The sequence below is a fragment of the Etheostoma cragini genome, chromosome 8 (assembly GCF_013103735.1).
Source record: "Etheostoma cragini isolate CJK2018 chromosome 8, CSU_Ecrag_1.0, whole genome shotgun sequence".
In the NCBI taxonomy this organism is placed as follows: Eukaryota; Metazoa; Chordata; class Actinopteri; order Perciformes; family Percidae; genus Etheostoma; species Etheostoma cragini.
Genome location: NC_048414.1, coordinates 26,457,005 through 26,476,230, shown reverse-complemented (window position 1 = coordinate 26,476,230; position 19,226 = coordinate 26,457,005). Strand labels below are relative to the sequence as shown.

At 40.5% G+C, this 19,226-nt stretch overlaps 3 protein-coding genes across 8 annotated transcripts in view; 2 read left to right on the top strand and 1 right to left on the bottom strand.

The window, feature by feature from the left end:
• cnot2 (CCR4-NOT transcription complex, subunit 2) overlaps positions 1–3,314 on the top strand; it is an 8,342-nt gene extending 5,028 nt beyond the window's left edge. For all 5 annotated transcript variants that reach the window (XM_034878390.1, XM_034878392.1, XM_034878388.1 and 2 more), the window contains 5 exons: positions 691–752; positions 1,242–1,291; positions 1,385–1,485; positions 1,774–1,918; positions 2,021–3,314. In XM_034878390.1, coding sequence (XP_034734281.1) covers positions 691–752; positions 1,242–1,291; positions 1,385–1,485; positions 1,774–1,918; positions 2,021–2,107 — 445 coding nt within the window. In that variant the 3' untranslated portion in view covers positions 2,108–3,314. The remainder of the gene's footprint in view (positions 1–690; positions 753–1,241; positions 1,292–1,384; positions 1,486–1,773; positions 1,919–2,020) is intronic.
• Positions 3,315–3,629: 315 nt separating this feature from the next.
• On the bottom strand, positions 3,630–17,619 carry washc4 (WASH complex subunit 4). 2 transcript variants are annotated; one of them, XM_034878321.1, is made up of 33 exons: positions 17,433–17,619; positions 16,743–16,882; positions 16,584–16,637; positions 16,405–16,470; positions 15,201–15,246; positions 15,042–15,109; positions 14,877–14,959; positions 14,633–14,675; positions 14,424–14,527; positions 13,943–14,063; positions 13,625–13,748; positions 13,399–13,526; positions 13,109–13,269; positions 12,899–13,025; positions 12,506–12,631; positions 12,317–12,424; positions 12,071–12,217; positions 11,898–11,977; positions 10,906–11,011; positions 10,152–10,268; positions 9,771–9,939; positions 9,192–9,346; positions 7,932–8,006; positions 7,740–7,844; positions 7,496–7,630; positions 6,990–7,098; positions 6,835–6,901; positions 6,266–6,352; positions 5,830–5,977; positions 5,630–5,726; positions 5,320–5,516; positions 4,834–4,924; positions 3,630–4,651 (listed from the first exon to the last, which is right to left on the bottom strand). In XM_034878321.1, exons 1-33 carry the CDS (start codon positions 17,491–17,493, stop codon positions 4,599–4,601), a joined length of 3,498 nt encoding a protein of 1,165 aa, XP_034734212.1. In that variant the 5' UTR covers positions 17,494–17,619; the 3' UTR covers positions 3,630–4,598. The 2 variants fall into 2 exon arrangements, with proteins under 2 accessions (XP_034734212.1, XP_034734213.1); XM_034878322.1 differs by having other exon boundaries at positions 3,630–4,648.
• A 1,087-nt stretch (positions 17,620–18,706) lies between these two features.
• The window catches only part of slc41a2a (solute carrier family 41 member 2a), an 8,264-nt gene continuing 7,744 nt past the window's right edge, over positions 18,707–19,226 (top strand). The window contains exon 1 of the mRNA XM_034879790.1: positions 18,707–19,159. Within this exon, the coding sequence (XP_034735681.1) occupies positions 18,898–19,159 (262 nt within the window). The 5' untranslated portion in view covers positions 18,707–18,897. The remainder of the gene's footprint in view (positions 19,160–19,226) is intronic.

Below are 19,226 nucleotides of genomic sequence, written 5' to 3'. Positions count from 1 at the left end.
CCCCCCCCCCCCCCCAAAAATGAAAAGGGACAAAAAATGTTAAATTTCAGTCTTTTTTTAAACCCGGGAGGACAACACAAGGGTTAACACTGGGGAAGATTTGGCTCTTTTGCGGGACTCATTGTACCATTTTTGCCTCCAGAAGGGTAAAAAAACCACATGACATATTAACGTGAGACATATTTAGCAGTATCATCCAAATATTTTGAAGCCAAACAACCATACTGATGTTTTTTTTTTTTTTTTTCTTCACTGCAAACAATATTCCGCCCTCAATATTGTAATAATTAATAGAGCACAAAAGACAAATTATGTGGAACCTACTCAATGTGCAACAACTATTAGCCAGAAAAAGTAAAATATCAGTAGCAAACTTGATAAATAATATTTTCACTTCATGTCGCCATAGCCCTACTAGCTTTATGATGCCCATGATTTGATTTGATGATCGTAAAAGCATTCAAATATACACTTATGTAATCTATAGTTTAATCGCCTTGCTCAGAATAACCAGCATACAAGGACAAAGACACTCCGCTAGTGAAGTTTCCCTCCTGCTTTTTCAATATTCTTTCTTTCTTCTCGGTTTGAATAGTCATTGTTTTGTTAGTTTGTTCTGTAACTGTCCGGCAAATGTTGTTGTTGATGTCCATCGTGGCAAGAACTCACGGCAACTTTCTTTCCTGACAGAAACTTGTACCCCAAGTTTGCCTCTCCTTGGGCCTCGTCACCTTGTCGACCTCAAGACATCGGTAAGGCATTCATGTGAATAATATGAGGGAGGATGACTTTGAACATCTCTTATAATTAACTTTTAATTAGGTGATCATTTGACGGTCCTGAATAGCTTTCAGGATTTCAGTCTGAAGACATTTCTAGGATGACAGACAGGTTTCTAGGGACCAATATCTAGCTGCACATCTCCGTGGAACTGGCCATATGATCTGCTGAAATCTCCACTTTTTAAAGCATAAGCTCTCATGTTGCACTCTGCTGCTGCTGCTTTATTTGAAGGTTGACATATTAATCACACAAATTTTTACTCTAAATCTTAATAACGGTATCAATAGGATTTGATTCCAAGAGGGGACACATTCAATCAGCAATGAGATCTGATCTGGCAAAACATTACCGCATGGCCATTTTGGTACTGCATCGTGATTTTTAATCGTGTGGAATATAGAAAAGTCTTCTTGTAATAAGTTTGTTTTAGTCACTCTTACATGTTCTTGCCGTTTCAGACTTCCACGTTCCGTCTGAATACTTAACAAATATCCACATAAGGGACAAGGTAATTATGAGCTTCACAGCAGTGCCCCAATAGGTTGGTGGTAAATGGGCCTACCAAACTAATTCTCCTTATTCTTTGCTGTCCTGCATCCAGTTGGCTGCAATTAAACTGGCACGATACGGTGAAGACCTGTTGTTCTACCTTTACTACATGAACGGTGGAGACCTGCTACAGCTTCTGGCAGCAGTAGAGCTGTGAGTACTTTAAACTATTGAATGGTGATTGCTGCAGAAATGTCATCTAGCATTACTCTTATAAATTCCCACTGGAAATCATTTAAGTTTGATCCTGATCTGGACAGTGTTCAGAGCTCTTTTGAAATCAATTTAAAGTGTGTGGCAAGCTGTCAGTTGCTCCTTCCTCTTTGCCTTCTTTAAGCTTTGATTGGTGGGGTTTTTATGGTTCTTCGGGGTAAAGATGTAGGTGAATCCCTGGGGTTCTTCACTTTTCTCTCATTCCTTGGTCATGACTTCACTCTCCAGCTTCAACCGGGACTGGAGGTACCACAAAGAGGAGAGGGTTTGGATAACAAGGGCGCCCGGCATGGAGCCAACGCTGAAGACCAACGCCTACGAGAGGGGAACCTACTACTTTTTTGATTGTCTTAACTGGAGAAAAGTAGCGAAGGTAAGAATCTGTCTGTACTTTCACTACCTGGCTAAATAGCATCACGTGTTCTGGCTTTTGTTGTGGATTAGAGACAATAAAAAAATTGTCTGCATCTCTAAGGAATTTCATCTGGAGTATGACAAGCTGGAAGAGAGGCCTCATGTGCCAACAACATTCAACTACAACCCAGCCCAGCAGGCCTTCTAAGGCCCGACCAGTCCAAAGGGCCGCAACGGTTCCTGCACACAACACGGTTGTCCAGGAGGGGCGCTGTGATCCACACAGCTTGGTTTTTATTCCTCGAGGATTTGGCTATCTGACTGGTTGTTGCCACCATCAAAACTGCCCTGCCTTTCCAAAATTACATGCTGCCCAAAACACCAACACTTGTTCTGTTTTTATTCTTTATGTTCCTCCTGTTTTTTTGTCTCGTTTCGAGCAGGGTCTGTGTTATGTTTACGTCTCTGAATCTGAAGCCTGTTTTCTTTTAGAAAGGAGGACTGACCTTGTGGCACAGGACCGTGACAGAACAAGGTTTACGCCTCGCCATGAGTTAAAAACGGAAAAAATGGCAAGGAAAGTTAACATCCTCAGACGCAAGTGGGAGGGTGAAAGAAATGCAATGTTTATTGTTGCACTATATTTAGTAATAAAAGAACACAAAATTTGTTTGTGAATTTTTTTTTTTATGTCAACACTCCGTGATCATTTTCTTTCCCTTGCTTTTATGATTTTGGGGGGTTAATGCAACTTTTCCACATGCATCCCTTTTCATCTCAACTTTTTCAATTTCTTTTTTTTTTTCTTCCTTCCATTTAATTGATTCCTACATCTGTATTTGCACCGCCACATATTTGTTTTCTGTCTCGTACATGTTTCTTCTTCTGTACGGCTCTCTCTGCGAGTTCTGTGCCAGTTGAACATGGACACGAATCTGGGAGACTACTTTGGTTTCACATCCTCCCGGAGGCTAAACAGCAACACGTTTCTCCAGAGCAAACAAAACACTTTCCAGTCTTTGTTACAATTTTGTAAGAAATGTGTAAATTTTTGTTTCGTTGCATCACTTAAAATAGTATATGTATTTACGAATGTGTATATATGATTGCTATATATATATGTATGTATATATATATATATTACATCTATTTTGGAAGAAATTTTGCCCTGCCTTGTACCTCGTTTTTATGAGGTGAGCATGGATGCAATATGTGGACGCAACAGGACATTTCTGGATCTGCTGGACAGGGTGTCGCATTGAAATCTCATTTAAGGAAAGGCCTGATTCTCAGCCAAATAAAACAAGAAAAAATAAACCTGGAGATCATCTCAAGTTCGGAGTCCAAAAGGAGGGATTTCTTTTAATTCAAGCTGTTTGAACAGCTGTAAATGGCAGCATTTCATAGGAAAAGGAGAGAGAAAAGAATTCAGACCAAACTTGTATTTTCTGAAGTTAAAAAAGCTGCTTTTCTTTGTATTAAAGTAAAAACAGCTTTCCTGAACCACTTTGTGTGTGCGTATGTATGTGTATTGCTTTTATAAACTCAGGGATCCCTTAAGAACTCCATTTCATGGAGTCAGTTTTAATGTAAAAATGTGCATGCAAACGTGTACTAATTATTTTTTTATAGTACACAGAGCTGTTTAGTACACAATGTGCTTTAAACATTTCGCAGTATCTTAACTGAATTTAATGGCTTCCATTACAAACTTATGATAGAGACATATCTGTTGAAAGTTTTATTACCCTTCAAACACTTAAAACTTTATCTGTAAGTCAATTCATGGAATGCAATTTAGACCAAATTATGGCCTCATGTTCACATGTTGATCAATATAAAATTGGGACAAGTCTGGGGAAGTGGGGAAGTCTTGTACTATGCTAAATCCAGAATCTTGTGTTTAAATGCATTGTCTAAAGGAATTAGGTCACGGAACCAGGTATCCACAGTTTAGAAAGGCACATACATTCATACAATGTATAAAAATAGACAGAACAAAAACTAGCAGCAGACAAATATGGCACACAAATGGAACATTATACATTGAAGTCCTTGTTACTGTGCTATAATCTACAGAGGGATTATGAACAACGCTGCCATTGAAGGTCATGAAAAATCACAATTATTACATTGGAATAAAGTAGGGAAATTAAAACAAATGCAACTCAATTATTGATTGAATTTGTCTGATTAGCAGAGGACACGCATAAAGCTAATGCTTCCACTAAAATGATCCAGTCCATCCAAACTGGATGTAGAAGTATCAAAAGGCAGGATAGCAGAGGATAGCATTCACCTTTACCTTACACTTGTTACACCACCTGACCTTTTCAAACTGCTGTCTCTTACGTAAATGCTACATATTCAAAATGAAATTTATTTAGTTGTTGCGAACACTTCAAAGCTGAGGGGATGTTACGTTGATGTTTCTGTGTAATGGAAACAAGAAAAGGACACTTCCTGCTGTAGCACTTAAGCACATTTGTTCTCTAAGGAGGATGACTGCTTTCTCATGGGACGTAAAGAGAAACAATATCCTTCAATTGGCTTCTGTTTCATCCAGTTTACGGTCATTTCTCCATGAACTGCACACACATTTCAGTGCAATCTGCTGCTTGAGATCCTCTCTTCAAACTTCCTCCTCTGGCCCGGTGCACACACACTTCCCTCATTTGCCAGTACGCTGATCTGGAGGGTCACTTTGAGGCAAGTTCAGTGGGGGTTGTACCTCCTGCTTTGGAAGCTTCTTCTGGTGGGGGAAAAAAAAAAGTGAGTTTTTTGTGAGATGTAAAGGAGGATGAAGATACACTGACGTCACCTTTCATTAATTGCGGTACCATCTTTCTATGAAAAAAATCATCTTCAAAAAGCCTATATAGCAGGGTAGTTTTGCATAATTAAAAGACTCCATTAATCATAACACCACCTAACCTTTCTTCTCCTGAGTCTCCTCGGCTGCAGTCTTGTCTGCTCTGAAGAAGATCCGGGCGCTGCTTAATGAGAAGTGGAGCAGCTCAAATTCCTGGGAGACAAAGAGGTCAGAGTGAACAACGATTTTACATGAGACAGGGAGGGAGAAACAAGAGGCAAAGATGCTGTGCGAGGAGAAAGGGACAGCTGAAAGCGAGTTATTGTAGTACGGCAGTGTGTGTGACATACACCTTGTTGAGGCAATTTAAGTACTTTAAACCCAATTTGTTTAGAATTTGACCTACACTTACCGAGGATATTATCTCTTACGTTGATCGTGACTAAACATCCGTAAATCCACTTTGGATACATTGTAAAAACAGCAACTGCCAAAATCAGCATACGTTTAACAATGCCTGATGGCTAAAAAACTCAGACTATGGCATCATTATACTTCTTGTTAAGAGAGGGGTGTGTGCCTCTTTGACATGCCAACAGGCACTGTACCTGAAGGTAGACATCCAGCCTCTTCTGAGTGAGGTTCATAGTTTGCAACAACTTTTCATCCTGGCTGGCAGACTGGACGCTCTGCTCCTTCACCACAGCATTCATCTCTTTCTTGTACTTATCCCTGACGGCCTGGAACCAGTGCAACGAGTCAAACTCCAGATACTGGTCAAGCAGCTTCAGAATGTACGCCACACCTGCGAGAGAGAGGGTTAACAGCGGTATTGGAGAGGAAGAAGACAGCGAGTCAACAGCCACAAAGCAGAACTAGTGTAGAGCATGAAGCTGATCATTGCTGGAGCCCACTCACCCATAGCAAAGCCATCATCTGTGAAAGCAGCTCCCGTTTTGTTCTTCTTGTTGAGTTTCTCTTTGCAGCTGATGGAGTGTTCCACAAAATTCACCGTCTATGGGCCAGATTTGTTTTTTTAATCCATTAAAACACAGAGACAAGGTAAAGAAAAACAAACAGGCAGAGGAGAGAGCAGACAGAAAGGTCTCGACACTGACCAGTGGGGGTACAATCATGTAGAAGTTCCTCAGGTGCATGTTCTTGGCACTGCGAAACTCGGCTGCGAACACCGCCACCAGCATCTTGAAGTACTCCGTCCCTTCTGCAGAGTTGCTGGTCAGATCTCCCAACACTGAATCTAGGACACTGGGAAGGACCCACAAGATTAAAGAAGTACTGTGCAAACAACGGGTGATGTTTCCGATACATTTTCTCTAGCTGTGGTGCCCCCTACAGGTCTACAAATGGAACTACACTGAAAATACCTAGAGTCTCTTGTATGCTTGATAGAAATATTAATCCCAAACACTTACTGGAGCTGAAAATAAATAACCCAAATGTTGTGGACATATCCACAAAAAAACAAAAAACAAACAAACACATGCAAGTTATAATTTAAAACATTAATAAGTGCAGGGTCTTCAAATGCCTTACCTAGCAGCTTTCCGGGTGTCCTCCGATAGTCCCTCCTCCTTCACCAGCTCCTCAAAGTTGACTATATCCTCCAGGTCGGGGACAAACCTGGAGATGACAGACATAAAAAACATACTAGTGAGATATGACAGAAAAGAGAAAATATAGTTAACCTTATATTGACATAAAATAACATCATTGTATCCAGTTAATCACATTTCAGAGACTTAAAGGCAGATTCAGCCCAAGGCCTTCTCATACATTTAAGTGCAGTAGATGCTTAGATTAGAAAATGACAAATATGTTCAAATGTAGCTGTGCAAATGGTAAGATTCCACCAAATGTCAGACTTTTTTTTTTTTTTTTTGTGTTGACTGAAATATTCTGTACTCCCCCTGAAGAAAGCCACAAATTATCAAAAGAAAAAGATAAACAAAAAGTTGGATTTCTAGTCTTGAAGGTTTCAGGGCAACTCTAACAAATACTTCTTATCTGAGATATCAAGAGTTAAGTCATTCAATACTTCAGATTCAGCCCAAGACCATCTTATCAGACATTTATATTACAAAACGTACACAACTGCTTTTTACCTGATAGCACTGCTGCAACAGTGGAGGCCTCCAGAACGGATCATACGCACATAGCCCATGGCGTTACCTTTAGGAAAAGGTGGTCAAATTGGTGTTGGTTTACATTTGCCAGCAGATTATGTGCCAAGAAGAGAGCAACATGTTCTTTTTTTTACCAATCTGGCTGATGAGCTGTCTGAACTGGTCCAGGTAGCTCTGTCCATCAGGAGTAATGCCCAACTTCCTGATGCCACGGTTAAACTTCTCCGCTCGCTCAAATGGATACTGCAACAAAAACATGGACAACTACAGCTGAAAGGAGGTGCTGGTGGCAGAGAGACAAGTTATTAAGACCGTATTTTTAAAAACAGAAACTTCAGGGGGACTAGACAGCTAACTGGTTCCAGGAACAGAAAATCTAAAAAAAAAAAAAAGAGTCCCTGAATTTACTGAAAAGTCTGTGTCTGATAATAAGAAAACTTAACATGCTCATTTGGCAGGTTCATTCTAGATTTCAGTTCCCAGCTCTCACCTATTGGGGCTCCACAACCATCTGACCAAATTAAAGCCTAACACTTTGCCCCCATGCAATATTCCCCATAGGTCTTTTGTCTTTGTTTGTGTAACTGGTGTGGTAAAATGAATAAATGAATGAATGAATTTGGACTGAGCCTTTCCTTACCTTCTGATCAGTCTGGTCCTTGGTTTCTCTGAAGAAGCGGATGTCCTTTATGAGTCTGGACTTAATGTGTTCGTCGTACATAAACTGACTGAAGATGTAGAACTTCTTCTGCAAGAACTGGTAGGTGAAATTCACCTGATAAAAGACAAAAAAAGATGTGCAACAGGTAGGCGAAAACCCTCAATACGCCCATATCTGAGAGAAAAAAAAAAGTTCAAATAGCCTGCCTTCTGTGTTTACTCACGGTGGTGTTCATAATTCCTGTGCCGTGGGTCCGGATGGAGTTGGCGATGTGACGGATGTTGATTGTGTTCAAGTGCTTGTTGTTACTGGCCTTTTCTATGAAGATCTGTTGGAAAGCAACAACTGTATATAATGCACAGACACTTGCTTGATTCAAGAGAGAGAAGGGGAATATGGAGGCTTCATTTCTTACTTGGTTGTTGAGGTTGTAAAGGTAGCGTGAGACAAACACATGAATGTTCCTCATGATCTCCAGCACGTCCAAACCCTGATGTGAACAAACGAGGGGATCCAGTTAGAAATCCACCATTTATCACCTTTACTTCTTTAAAGCAACACTGAAGAACTTTACCCCCTACAGAGTGGATTCGGAATAGTCCATTACCATTATTCTAAAGGTCTCATTTGAAGTACAGATCTGGTACCCGATCTGGCAAACATCGCACCAAAACAATGTACCTGAAAATAATATTTCCAAAATCATTTCAGTGGTTCATCACCTTTTAACAGGGTGAACGGCACTTCTGTATTCACTTTGCGGCCCTTTACCTGCTATACCTGCACTATGCAAGTTTGCCAGATTGTTCAGCAGATCTGCAGTTCCAATGAGACAACAGCGGTAATGTAAATTCCACTTCCAACCTGTTTAAACTAAAAATGCAACATCCGTACGCAAAGCTGCAGCGCCATGATTTGACGAACTTTAACTAGCGCCTTTTCCCACATAAAGATTAAGTCCAAATACCGTTCCACCATGACTGATGATCATTTGGAAACTTGCTTGAGGCTGCCTATCAGCAGCTACTGTCCGGACTACGCATCCCTGGCTGATTTCTTTCGATGCAAGTCATCCCAGTGAGGTGATGACAAAATAAAAATGCATAGTTGTATTGTGCACATGGGTTAATTGCGTTATGCAAGGTACACCAATTTATATTGTCCATATAATTTTCATTATATTAATAAATAAATAAGTTTTGCATTTTGACTTAGTCATTTTAAAAGTAGCTCGCAAGCTGAAAAAGCGTGGTCACCCCCGTTGTAGGGGGACCGAAGCGGAAAATTAATGTATATAATGTAAACTTTATTAATCCCACAAGGGCAAAAATCTGAATTTACGCTGTTATTACACACAGGCCTGAAACACTCACACTCACACTAAATGGAGAGATGTCAGAGTGGGGGGGGGGCCGCCCATGGAACGACTCCACTAGTAGTTGGATGTTCGGTGCCTTGCTCCTTGGCAGGGCCCAGGTGGTGAACTGGCACCTCCTCAGCTACCAGTCCACCACCATACTTTGGTCTGTATGGGGACTCAAACCAGCAACCCTGCGGTTCCCAACCCAACTCCCTACTGACTGAGCTACAGCGACCCCCAAAACGACTGCCACCCACTAAAGGTTCCTTAGTGTTGCTTTAATTTAAATGATGTGTAGGGTGTGAGCACACAGACCTGCTCCAGGGTCTGGCTGGGCAGGTGTGCCTCTGTCATGGTAAGTCCATAGCGCTGCGTGGCGAGGTTTCTCATCTCACTGTAGGTGGCCCAGTCATGCAGAGCGACGGTGGTTAGGTTGTAGAACGTTTTATCCAGGTAGTGGGTCACATAGGCTGCGTAGACATAATAAAAATACGGCAAATGATTGTCAGTTACACCCTCCTCAACATCATCTTACAGTTTCCCTGTAGGTGTCATAACATCACACACACAGTACCAGTGAGACATCACACAGATTCATTCATATTTAAAGAAATACTCAGAGGGCACCTCAGCCTAAGTTGTTTAATCCTTTTACCCCAACCCACAACCCCAACACATTTTAATCTGCATTTAATTTACATTAGAAAATGACAAAGATGTTCAAAATTAGCTGTACAAATTGTTAGATTCCACCAAATGTCTTAAAAAACAACAACTTTTGATCAGCCATCAGAAGTGTTTGTCAAAAAAGGCACAAATTGGACCCCTACACTTAATGTGTCCACCCCCGCCCAATGCTGAAATGAAAACTACGCCCTTGGATGTTTTCATCACCTTTAATATGGATAAAGCGGTTGAAAAACCGAATGGGTTTGAGGGAAAAGAAGTGGGCAAGGTCCTTCATGCCAACTTTGAAAGGGTTCCTGTCGTCCAGCTTCAGATGGGTATGAACAGAGAGACGCAGGTCCTTCTCAATCTCTTTACACAGCTTGTCCAGCAGGTGCTACAAGAGTAAAAAGCCACAACAAGTGAGATCAAGGTCAACAAATGTAACCCAGAAACAGTAATGTGTGACTGCAACGCTGGTAAACGGTTTAAATTTACACAGAATTATTTAATCAAACCTTCTGACACTTGTGCACCAATCTATTTCTGCCTCTCACTTTATCCACCACCATCTTTATTTTATGGCTACTTCATTTCATCGGTTCTCACCTCGTTAAATACGTCCATGATCTCCTTGTCGTAGCTCTCCAGTAACTGGTCACAGGATTCCATGTGTTTGGCGTGCAACATTGACGGCACGCTGTCCCGCAGCGCACTAAACATGTACTGCTCCAACCAATCACAGACATCATCCAGGAAGCCAATCCAACACAAGCAGAAGAGAAACATATAAAAAGCAAACTATTAACAAAGACAATAGTTCATAGTAAATAGAAGATCCCGTCTTCCATGCATGTGATGCAAATCACAACTTCAAAAATCAAAATGGGGGTTTCCTCTTAAAGTGATTATAAACGGGCCTTTGTGATCCTTACAAACAGGGTGTTAGAAAAATGTAACTGGTAAAGTGAATCTCTTTCTTTGTATAACTTATAATAGCCACCCTTGTCTTTAACACCCAAGGTCACATTATTCACATTTATCTTCAAAGAACTTGGCAAGACTTCCTCCCTCCAGATACTTCACTATCTTCACATGTCAGGTGGAGTAGATTTAATGAGATTTGAGATAATGCAGCTGTTTGGGACATGGTAAACATGGAGAAAGGAGGGGGAATTTCAAATGTATAAGTGAAAACTGATGAAGTTGCTCTTCAGTCCATCTCTGTAACTTGTGGGTAAAGGTTTGTTAAAGAGACTCCAATGATCTCTGTCATCTTTTGGTAATAATTTTTCCAACACAGGGTTGCAAGTCTTGGCCATTTAACGTCTCAAAGAAAGGTTGTGCGTGTGATCATTCTCACGTGTATTCGTGCTGCATCCACGGCGTGGTCGTACACATCATCTAGGTAGATAGGAAACACAGCTCGGTGCCAGTAAAGGAAGCTACAGTTGCACTGCAGCTTGACCCTGAGGAAAAAAGAAAACGTCAAATTGCCTCCATGAAAGGACTCATGCCAACATAGTTCGGACAAGGTCCAACAATAGAATGCTAGTGTCAATGCCAGTAACTACCAGGGGCGGAAGTAGCAACTTACTTTTACTTGTTTCACCAAACTGAGTCATTTGATTTTGTAATTTTAATGTTAATTTAGTACTTTTCATTTTATCATACTTTGCAACTTTAGGTCACATACGTTACTGAGTAGAAACATGAGTTACATTAAGTTGTAAGAAAGGAACAGAAGAAATCAGCAGGCGTTTTTTTTTTCTCCCTAAAATCAAATCAATTTTATTGGTCACAAAAAAAAAAAAAAAAAAATCGTACAGGGTACATTTCCAGTAAAATCTTAACCCATCATGGGACACTGCACTCAGCTGACACTCAGGAAGAGTTACACGTTGTAAAAGTTTAGGTTAACCGGTCGAGGGGCAGCCGTCAGTGTACACAAGTATCATAAAATGTCTTTAAAGTAACAGTGTTTTGACACTTACGCACACTATTCTAGTGCTCTTTCCACCTTTGGTTTCAACAGATACTCAATGGCAGTCTCCTGCACACAAAATGAATGTGTGTTTCAGAAGTCAGCATCTTAATGATCTGGCTATATGAAGTGTTTGTTTGAGCCTGTTCTCAAAACTACTTTGCAAGATCTTTACCTCTAAAACATCACAGCACAACAACTGGCTGTCTATATATTCCACAAGATGTTGACATCGGTTAAACACTGGCTCCACACCAGGCAAGCAGCATCTACAACGTTTTCTCCACTGCCCTTTTCTTTTTCTCAAGGGATTAATCCCTTGAGAAAAACATTTTGTTCAACATTAACATTGAATCAAACCCAAATCTCACCTCTCACTCAGCTCACTTATCAGATCCAGCTTCTTCAACACAAGCTGCAGTGGAAGCAGCTCTTCATCTTTAAACGTTTTCTACAAGACATTAAGAGATTTCTGTCAAGTTCCGATTCAAATGAAAGAAACAAGTGTTTGTATCCCATCGGCCCCCAACCTTTTCCCACGTACCAGCTGCGTGCCGACACACAGTGCCAGAGACACCACTAGGCGTCGCTCTTTTGTGCTGGGTCCACTCAGAGCATTTTCTGCCATCACCAAAGACGACAGTACATCCAGCCGCTGCTCGCTGTACTTCTTTTCGGAGATCACCCTTTTCTTAAGGGAATACCAACAAAATAAAGTTAGACGTCTAATTACAATTAATTGTGTCACAATTCCTCTGCCACTCCATCAACTCTGTGTGTTTTTATTTACCTTGGCAAGGCCAATGGCGTTGAGGGCCTGTGACTGCAGCTGCTGAGTGATGTGAGAAACAGAGTCTGCTACGACCATGGACCGCCTGTGAAATGTGTGCTCCACAGCCTGAGAGGACGGAAACATCATGCGCATTGGCCTTATTAGTTTTACTCAAACAGAACAGACAAAGGTGAACGGTACACACACCTTGAGCAACTCGACCAGTCGACACAGAGCTTTGACAGATGTCTTGGTCATGGGACGCTGCATCGACATGTACATGTTCATGGTGGTTTTGACAATGGTGATGATGCTGTATGCATACAGGATGCCCTGTGAGGGACAGGAAACAGAAAGGAAACTGTTAGTTAAGAGGTTATATTTTCAACTTGTATGTAAAAGCTCACCACTTTTTATATCTTGTGTGGTCAGTTTATGAAATGCAGATAAACACAACAGGTATTTGGCTGTTTATGAGGATAATTAATGTATCTTAGGTGTATTAAAGGCTGTATTGGAAGAATTAGAAAAATGTGAATGCCATGTCCTACTCTGTAGTCCTGCTGAGCCTTTATAGTGGATAATACTTTTAGTCAATACCTGTACAAAGACATTACACCTGCTGTTCAGGTCTTCTGCTAACTTGTCGCTTTTATGCTCCTTGGATAAAATAGACTCCATCTTCATCATCCAGGAAGTTACAAACACGTAGTAAGACTGAACATCCCTGAAGAGACAACAGAAACAATCAGATTCTACCAATCTAGAAATTTACATTTAACTAAATAAATGTTTCTGTCCACAACCGACTTTGTTAGTGACTGAGCTCTTTGCTGCAGGTAGGCGTCTCTCTGCGCTCTGATGGCCTGTAGACTCTTCTTATCCATCAGTTTAGCTGCAGCTGGAACCTTAGCGAGGAGGAAAGTGTCAGGAAACCAGATGATGTTCGCAGTGAGAGTGACAGCTGGAACCTAGAGGAAAAGGCAGACAAAAATACATGTGAGCGAGATACTTCCATTACGCCAGACTAAGAAAATAATAAAGATGAGGGAGGGCTCTCGCAGATAGAGAAAAGAGGCAGGCAGAGAGCGCTGAGCTACCTTTTTACAGACGTCGAGGAGTGCCTTGTAGAACTTTTTGTCAACACACCTAAAGATGTGAAAGTGAAGCACATAGAGACCACAGACACCAGCATATTTATCTCTCTGGTCAATCTCTGAAGGTTCACCTGAAAACAATAAAACAGACAAAAAGAAAACTTTAAAGTCACTTGGGAGTTGCAGGAAAGTCAGGTGGAACCCGTTTATCCTGACAAGAGAAACTGACCAATTTTCGACTCAACATTTGTGAATATGGTACGAATGTTGAAGGCAAACTCCTCAGCAAAAGCGCTGTTTTTGGCAACAGCTACTCCTTCCCCAGGATCATCGAACCTCTGCTCCACACAGGTCTGTCACACAGTCGTAAACATCATGAGGTTAATGGTGCTCATAGGACATGAACGGAATGTGTTGTCTCAACTATTCATTGTTAAAATGACCTACGCTTACAGCTGAGATATTGATCCCTGTTGGCATACAAGCACAAAAATAAAAACACCTCAGCCTCAGAAAATGAATAAAGGCCTGAATGAAATTAGGTAACCTGCAGTATCATGCCATCCAGCATCTGTCCCTCAAGCTTGAGCAGAAGCTTCTCAAATGGTTTCAGCTTCTCTTCCGGAATGGAAAACTTCCCCGGGTTATGGTGCACAGATTTCAACAACCTACAACAGGAGGATTTAATTACAAAAAACAATATGCCAAAAGAATTCTATATTAAAGCAAGTATGTATAAATACATTAACTACTATCTGGTTTAAAAAAGTTGAAACTAGGAGCGAGGAGTCAATCTCTATATAAATGGGCGCCAGCTCTACCAACTGAGCTATCTTATCACCCAGTGTTTTGCTTTTCTACCTAAATCTAATACACGTGTCAGTATATATCTATCATCCAGATAGTTCAAAATGTTAAACAAATGACTATGCCTTCAGTACCCCAAAAAATTAAATTTCTGAAATTCGGCCTTTCCTTCGTCTCATTGGTTGCAATAGCTATATGTGGGTGTGTGGGTGTGTGTTAACCTTTTATACATCTTCCAGTGATCTTTTAGTGTGCCATGATTTTCCATTATCTCATCGAGTGTGAGCAGAACTACCAACAACTCCCCCAGATGTTCGTACACTATCTGCAGAGGGAACATACAAAAGACATGGTAAGAAATATTTAGATAAATGAGATGGAGAAAAGAGATTAAAGACATGAATACACCTAACCAAATCTTAAAACCCACCTGGAAATGGACACCTGACGAGTCAATGATTTTTGTTGCACCCCTAAGATTTGAGAAGAGAAATGCTTTTGTACAGGTTCTTTTGCATTGTAAGAGAGCCAGACATGCAAAAAGTACTTAAACCAGAAATGCGGGCTATTAGTTGTGAAGTGCACAAAGGCACTTTTGACAATGTGGGTATCTGAGCCAATCCAACAAGAAAAGGACATTCAGTGTGTATCTTGCTTCAGTTGATGGATCTTACTTGTTGCTGTTGTAGAGGGCAGCCAGCTGATGAACAATGTTGACCACCACTTCATAACATCTTGACACAAAACAGGACAGTTCCTACCAAAACACAAAGAGAGAAACTATCATGCATTCTGGAGTTCAATCTATAATACATTAAGACAAAGTATTCATTGCCTACCTGAAGGAATGAGATAAATCTGCCCATTTGAATCTGGGACTCTCCTTCAACAACACTAGTGTCAGACACTGTAACACAAATGCACATACATTTTTTTAAATCAAGAAGCACTGCGTACCACGTAGGATTAAACATGTGTGAATAGTCATAGCCTATTACCTCCTTCTCCATAGTACAATAAGCCATTGTAAAACTTGGTTTCCGCCTGCAAGGGAACATAAATTCAGGAGAGAGAATCAGCATTTCTCAGAAAAACAAAAACCAAAGACATCAACATCTGTTCAGAGAGATGTTGCTTAAATGGTTTCCACTGGAGATTTAGAGCTTTAGTAACGCTATGGAGTCAATTCACTTGTAAATGAGTCCCTGTTTTGCTCATCAGATGTGATGTGATGCAGTCCTGCCAGTTGTGTCACACTGAGCTATAGGTGGTGGTAACACATCATGATATGCAGCAATGTGCCAGCAAAGGCAGGGATTACAAGCTAATTCACGTGGATGTAAACAATGCAAAATTTAAAATAATTTTAGAGATCAGCACATTCAACACATTTCTTAGACCTCAAGGATACATACAATATCCTTCCAACAGGGCAGATATACAGCGGCCGACAGAGGCTAACGCACTGCAACCTAATGAAACACATGCAAATAGACGAAACACCACACTTTACAACTGCCTGCTCTCGTCCACTTTACAGGTGAGGTGCAATTCATCTTGAAAGAGCCTAATATTAAGTCTGTTTGAAACACCTCTTGTTTGGTGGGTGTCTCTAGTTTATTGGAACAGGTCACAGGTGATACTCAATCAGCAGAGACATGTCTGTAAACTCATGGGAATAAAAAGGCTGGATTGGCTCAAAGGGTAGAGCATGTACACATATTCTGAGAGGTTTATGCCTCGACGCAGAGGCCCAGGGTTCAAATACGACCTGTGACGATTTCCTGCATGTCTTCCCCTTCTCTCTCCCCTTTCTCACCTAGCTGTCCTATCAAATAAAGGCAGTAGAGGCCTTATTTTAACCACTTACCACTCCCTCTAGAAGCCCGGAAAACTTGAGTTGTGCAATCTGGATGTAGCATTTTTAGTTGCATTTGTTTTTCTGGGATTGTGTGCTTTTCTTTTTGCATCGTTTTTATATTTACAGTGTGTTTGTGTATTTGGATGTGTTGTGTGTATTTGCTAAATGCTGTGCATGCTTCGTCAAATTAATGAAAGTGTTCCTTAATTTGCTTGTGTCTTGTCAGTTTGGGTGTATTTCATTAAATTGCAGTGCATTTACCCCTGTCGGCCACCGTACAGATATAACAAAAAAAACACACAGACCAATTGCACAAAAAGCCTGCTTTTGACAGTGTTTACCTCATACTTGAGCTTCTTCACTTCACTGCAAAGTGCAGCATAAACTGTGATGACTTTGTTCAGGACCTGCACACAAGACCAAATAATACTCATCAAAAAAAAAAAAAAAAAAAAAAAAAAAGGAAAAGCTTTGTGGATATGAGACTTAAAAATTATAGATTCTGTTTGTTTTTATTTACCTTGTTGTCTGTTTTAATTAACTCCAATAATGATGACTGCTCATATGGGATAAGCTGAAAGACAGTAGAAGGTATTGAGAAGGAAGTTGTACAAATGTAGAGTTGTGTAAAAACAATGTCCGTCTTTTCTAGTTTCATGTACAGTCACAAGTGTTTTACCTTCAGGGCAATGGGATCTAGAGTGAAGTCCCACACATCCCCGATGGAGTCATCCAGAGCCTCCTCGATACCCCTCAGCTGGGAGGTGTAGTCCTCCAGAAATTTGCTGTAGTTCTTCAGCTGAACCTCTGTGTGTATTTCTGTAGGGTGAAGCGTTTGATCAAAGACACTTCAGCAGGGCTTATTTCAATTGGGGGGTGCACTGAACACCCGACACACAAAAGAACACTTTAACTTACCATTTCCTAACATAACGTTACCATTGTTCATTTTGTTTGCTTTAATGGACTAGAGTTTGCGTTACACTCAGCCATTCGTGCTGTTTTACTACTAGCTACAGTCAAAATTACTCAAGTGTCGTAGGCTGTCAAAGTGACCAGCTGTATCTAATGGCGGTGATTAATGTTAGCTAACTTAGATGTCACTTAATATTAACCCTTAACATAACAACTGGCCTGGATATGCTGGACGTTGAAGCAACGTTAAAAAAGTGAAACAAGTTTAAAGGTATTCATTTGTTTGCAAAAGAAAAGAAAAAAAATTGTTACGTGCCAGCAACTAGACGGTGCCTAGTGGTAAAGCATCTTGCTAACATTGTAGCTAAGTGAGCACTGGAAGCTAACGTTAATGTGTTCAACTTTAGCACGTCGCGTTGTTTCGCTACAGGCCAGGACTGGACGCTGTACTCACTTTGAGAACCGTCGTCAAAACGGTCAAACTCCCAGTCAGGTGCGATGGTTTCTACCGCCATACTGTCCGCTTCGGTGACCCAAAACGCTGCTGTTAAAGGCTACACGGCATGCTACACGGTCCCATGATGTGTCTCATGATTTTGTGAATGGTCGATAGTGCTCATGGGAAAGAGAGTCCAGATGCGATGTAGATAGTGGATAATGGATGTATTATAACTAAGATGCATAAATATGTATTATAAGAATGGTTAGATAGATATATTTTTATTTTTATTGTTTATTGTGTTTTTATCTTTCTTTTATAATTCATACCAACCAGCATTGACCTTTAAATCCTTTGGTACTTGAAAGCATTGCACTATCCTTAAGAAAAAAAACATGAAACTGTCAAATATGTAAGTGTAAGTCTTATATAAGTAGTAGTCCTATGTGTAAGTGTCTTACGCCATTGTATGGGTTAATGTCACACAGAAGACTCAACACACGATTCTGAGGACGATGCTGCTTATTTCTCTATGGTTTCACATTAAGGGTAAGGCACTTTTATATTATATTCCTAACTATAGATCTATACCAAATGTTGAGCAGACTTTCAAATTGAAATAGACCTACATACAAATACACATTGTTTGTGGCAGTATCTGTGTAATAAATGCTGGAGAGACCGAGAAACTAAGCATTACAAATTGATGTTAAATGAGAATTAAAACCTTTTTGTTGTTGTCTTTAACCTTTTGATTCTGTTCTTGGAGAGGATTACAATTTAACAGCATAATTAATTTTATACCTATATCATACAGTGTTTGTTGTACCCCTTTCCTTGAAACTGTAGTTTTATGGGTACATTAACCTACTTCTTATACAATGAAGCACTTGAATGATTTCATACGTTTTTGGCTTACAACATGTGGTGAAGTTGTGTTTTTCCATCAAACTGACTAACTTCAGTTTAACCTATAATCTATATAAACACTGCTTTTTAAAAGAAAGCTTTTTCAGCGAGATAAAGACGATTATTCCGATTATTATTGATACATTTTAATACATCAATGACAAGTATGTTTGTTGATATGCCAGTTTTTGCAGATTGGGTATAAAAAGAAGTCATACATTTTGCACATTGTCTAAATCCGACAATGCAGCCTCAGTGTTGCTTATGGGAACAGGCATGAAGAATGATAACGCAGGCAGTCTATGCAATCAGATGACTCTGAGACAGCCTCTGTGACAGCCAAGCGTTCCAAATGCCAGGCACACACTTGATTTTTCATTGTTTTTGACTTTTCTTCTTTTTGTATCGTTTTACTGTTATGCATCCACCAATTCTTTATTGCTGTTGTTTTATTTCTTTTTGCCATTGCTCATTTTTCTTTTAGGAAATCTGTTTAGGACCAGTACAGACGCCACTGTTTATCAAGATCTCGGAGCAGAAGGATTAATAATAATCCTGCCAATTTTACACCATGGTTGTCCCAGAGTCACAAGATGAGCAACTACCACCAAGTGGCTCTGTGGGCAGAGGCACCAGCCAGCAGTATGGATCCAACCTGTCTACATCTCAACACTCTGGAGGTCCCCAACATTTTAGCTCTAGTGGGCATATTTCAGCTGTCAACACCAGTCTCCATAATGAGCCACAGGATTATACTGAGACGGACTTTCTGCTCCCGAATCAACTCTATGGTAGGTCAAGGTTCAGTGGATCTTTGAGCCCAAAGGATGCAGGTGGCTCTGGTGCACCTGCCGAGTCAGTCTGTTCCATGGTGCTTCAGATCCTGGTGCCATTTCTTCT

Excerpts from the sequence above, each read along its gene's own strand:
- washc4 (XM_034878321.1), bottom strand. The coding sequence starts at position 17,493 with ATGGCGGTAGAAACCATCGCACCTGACTGGGAGTTTGACCGTTTTGAC. Across the intron at positions 13,749-13,942 it reads TGGATGGCATGATACTGCAG|ACCTGTGTGGAGCAGAGGTT; the intron begins GTTACCTAATTT and ends ACTGTGTGACAG. Across the intron at positions 4,652-4,833 it reads GGAGACTCAGGAGAAGAAAG|AAGAAGCTTCCAAAGCAGGA; the intron begins GTTAGGTGGTGT and ends TTCCCCCACCAG.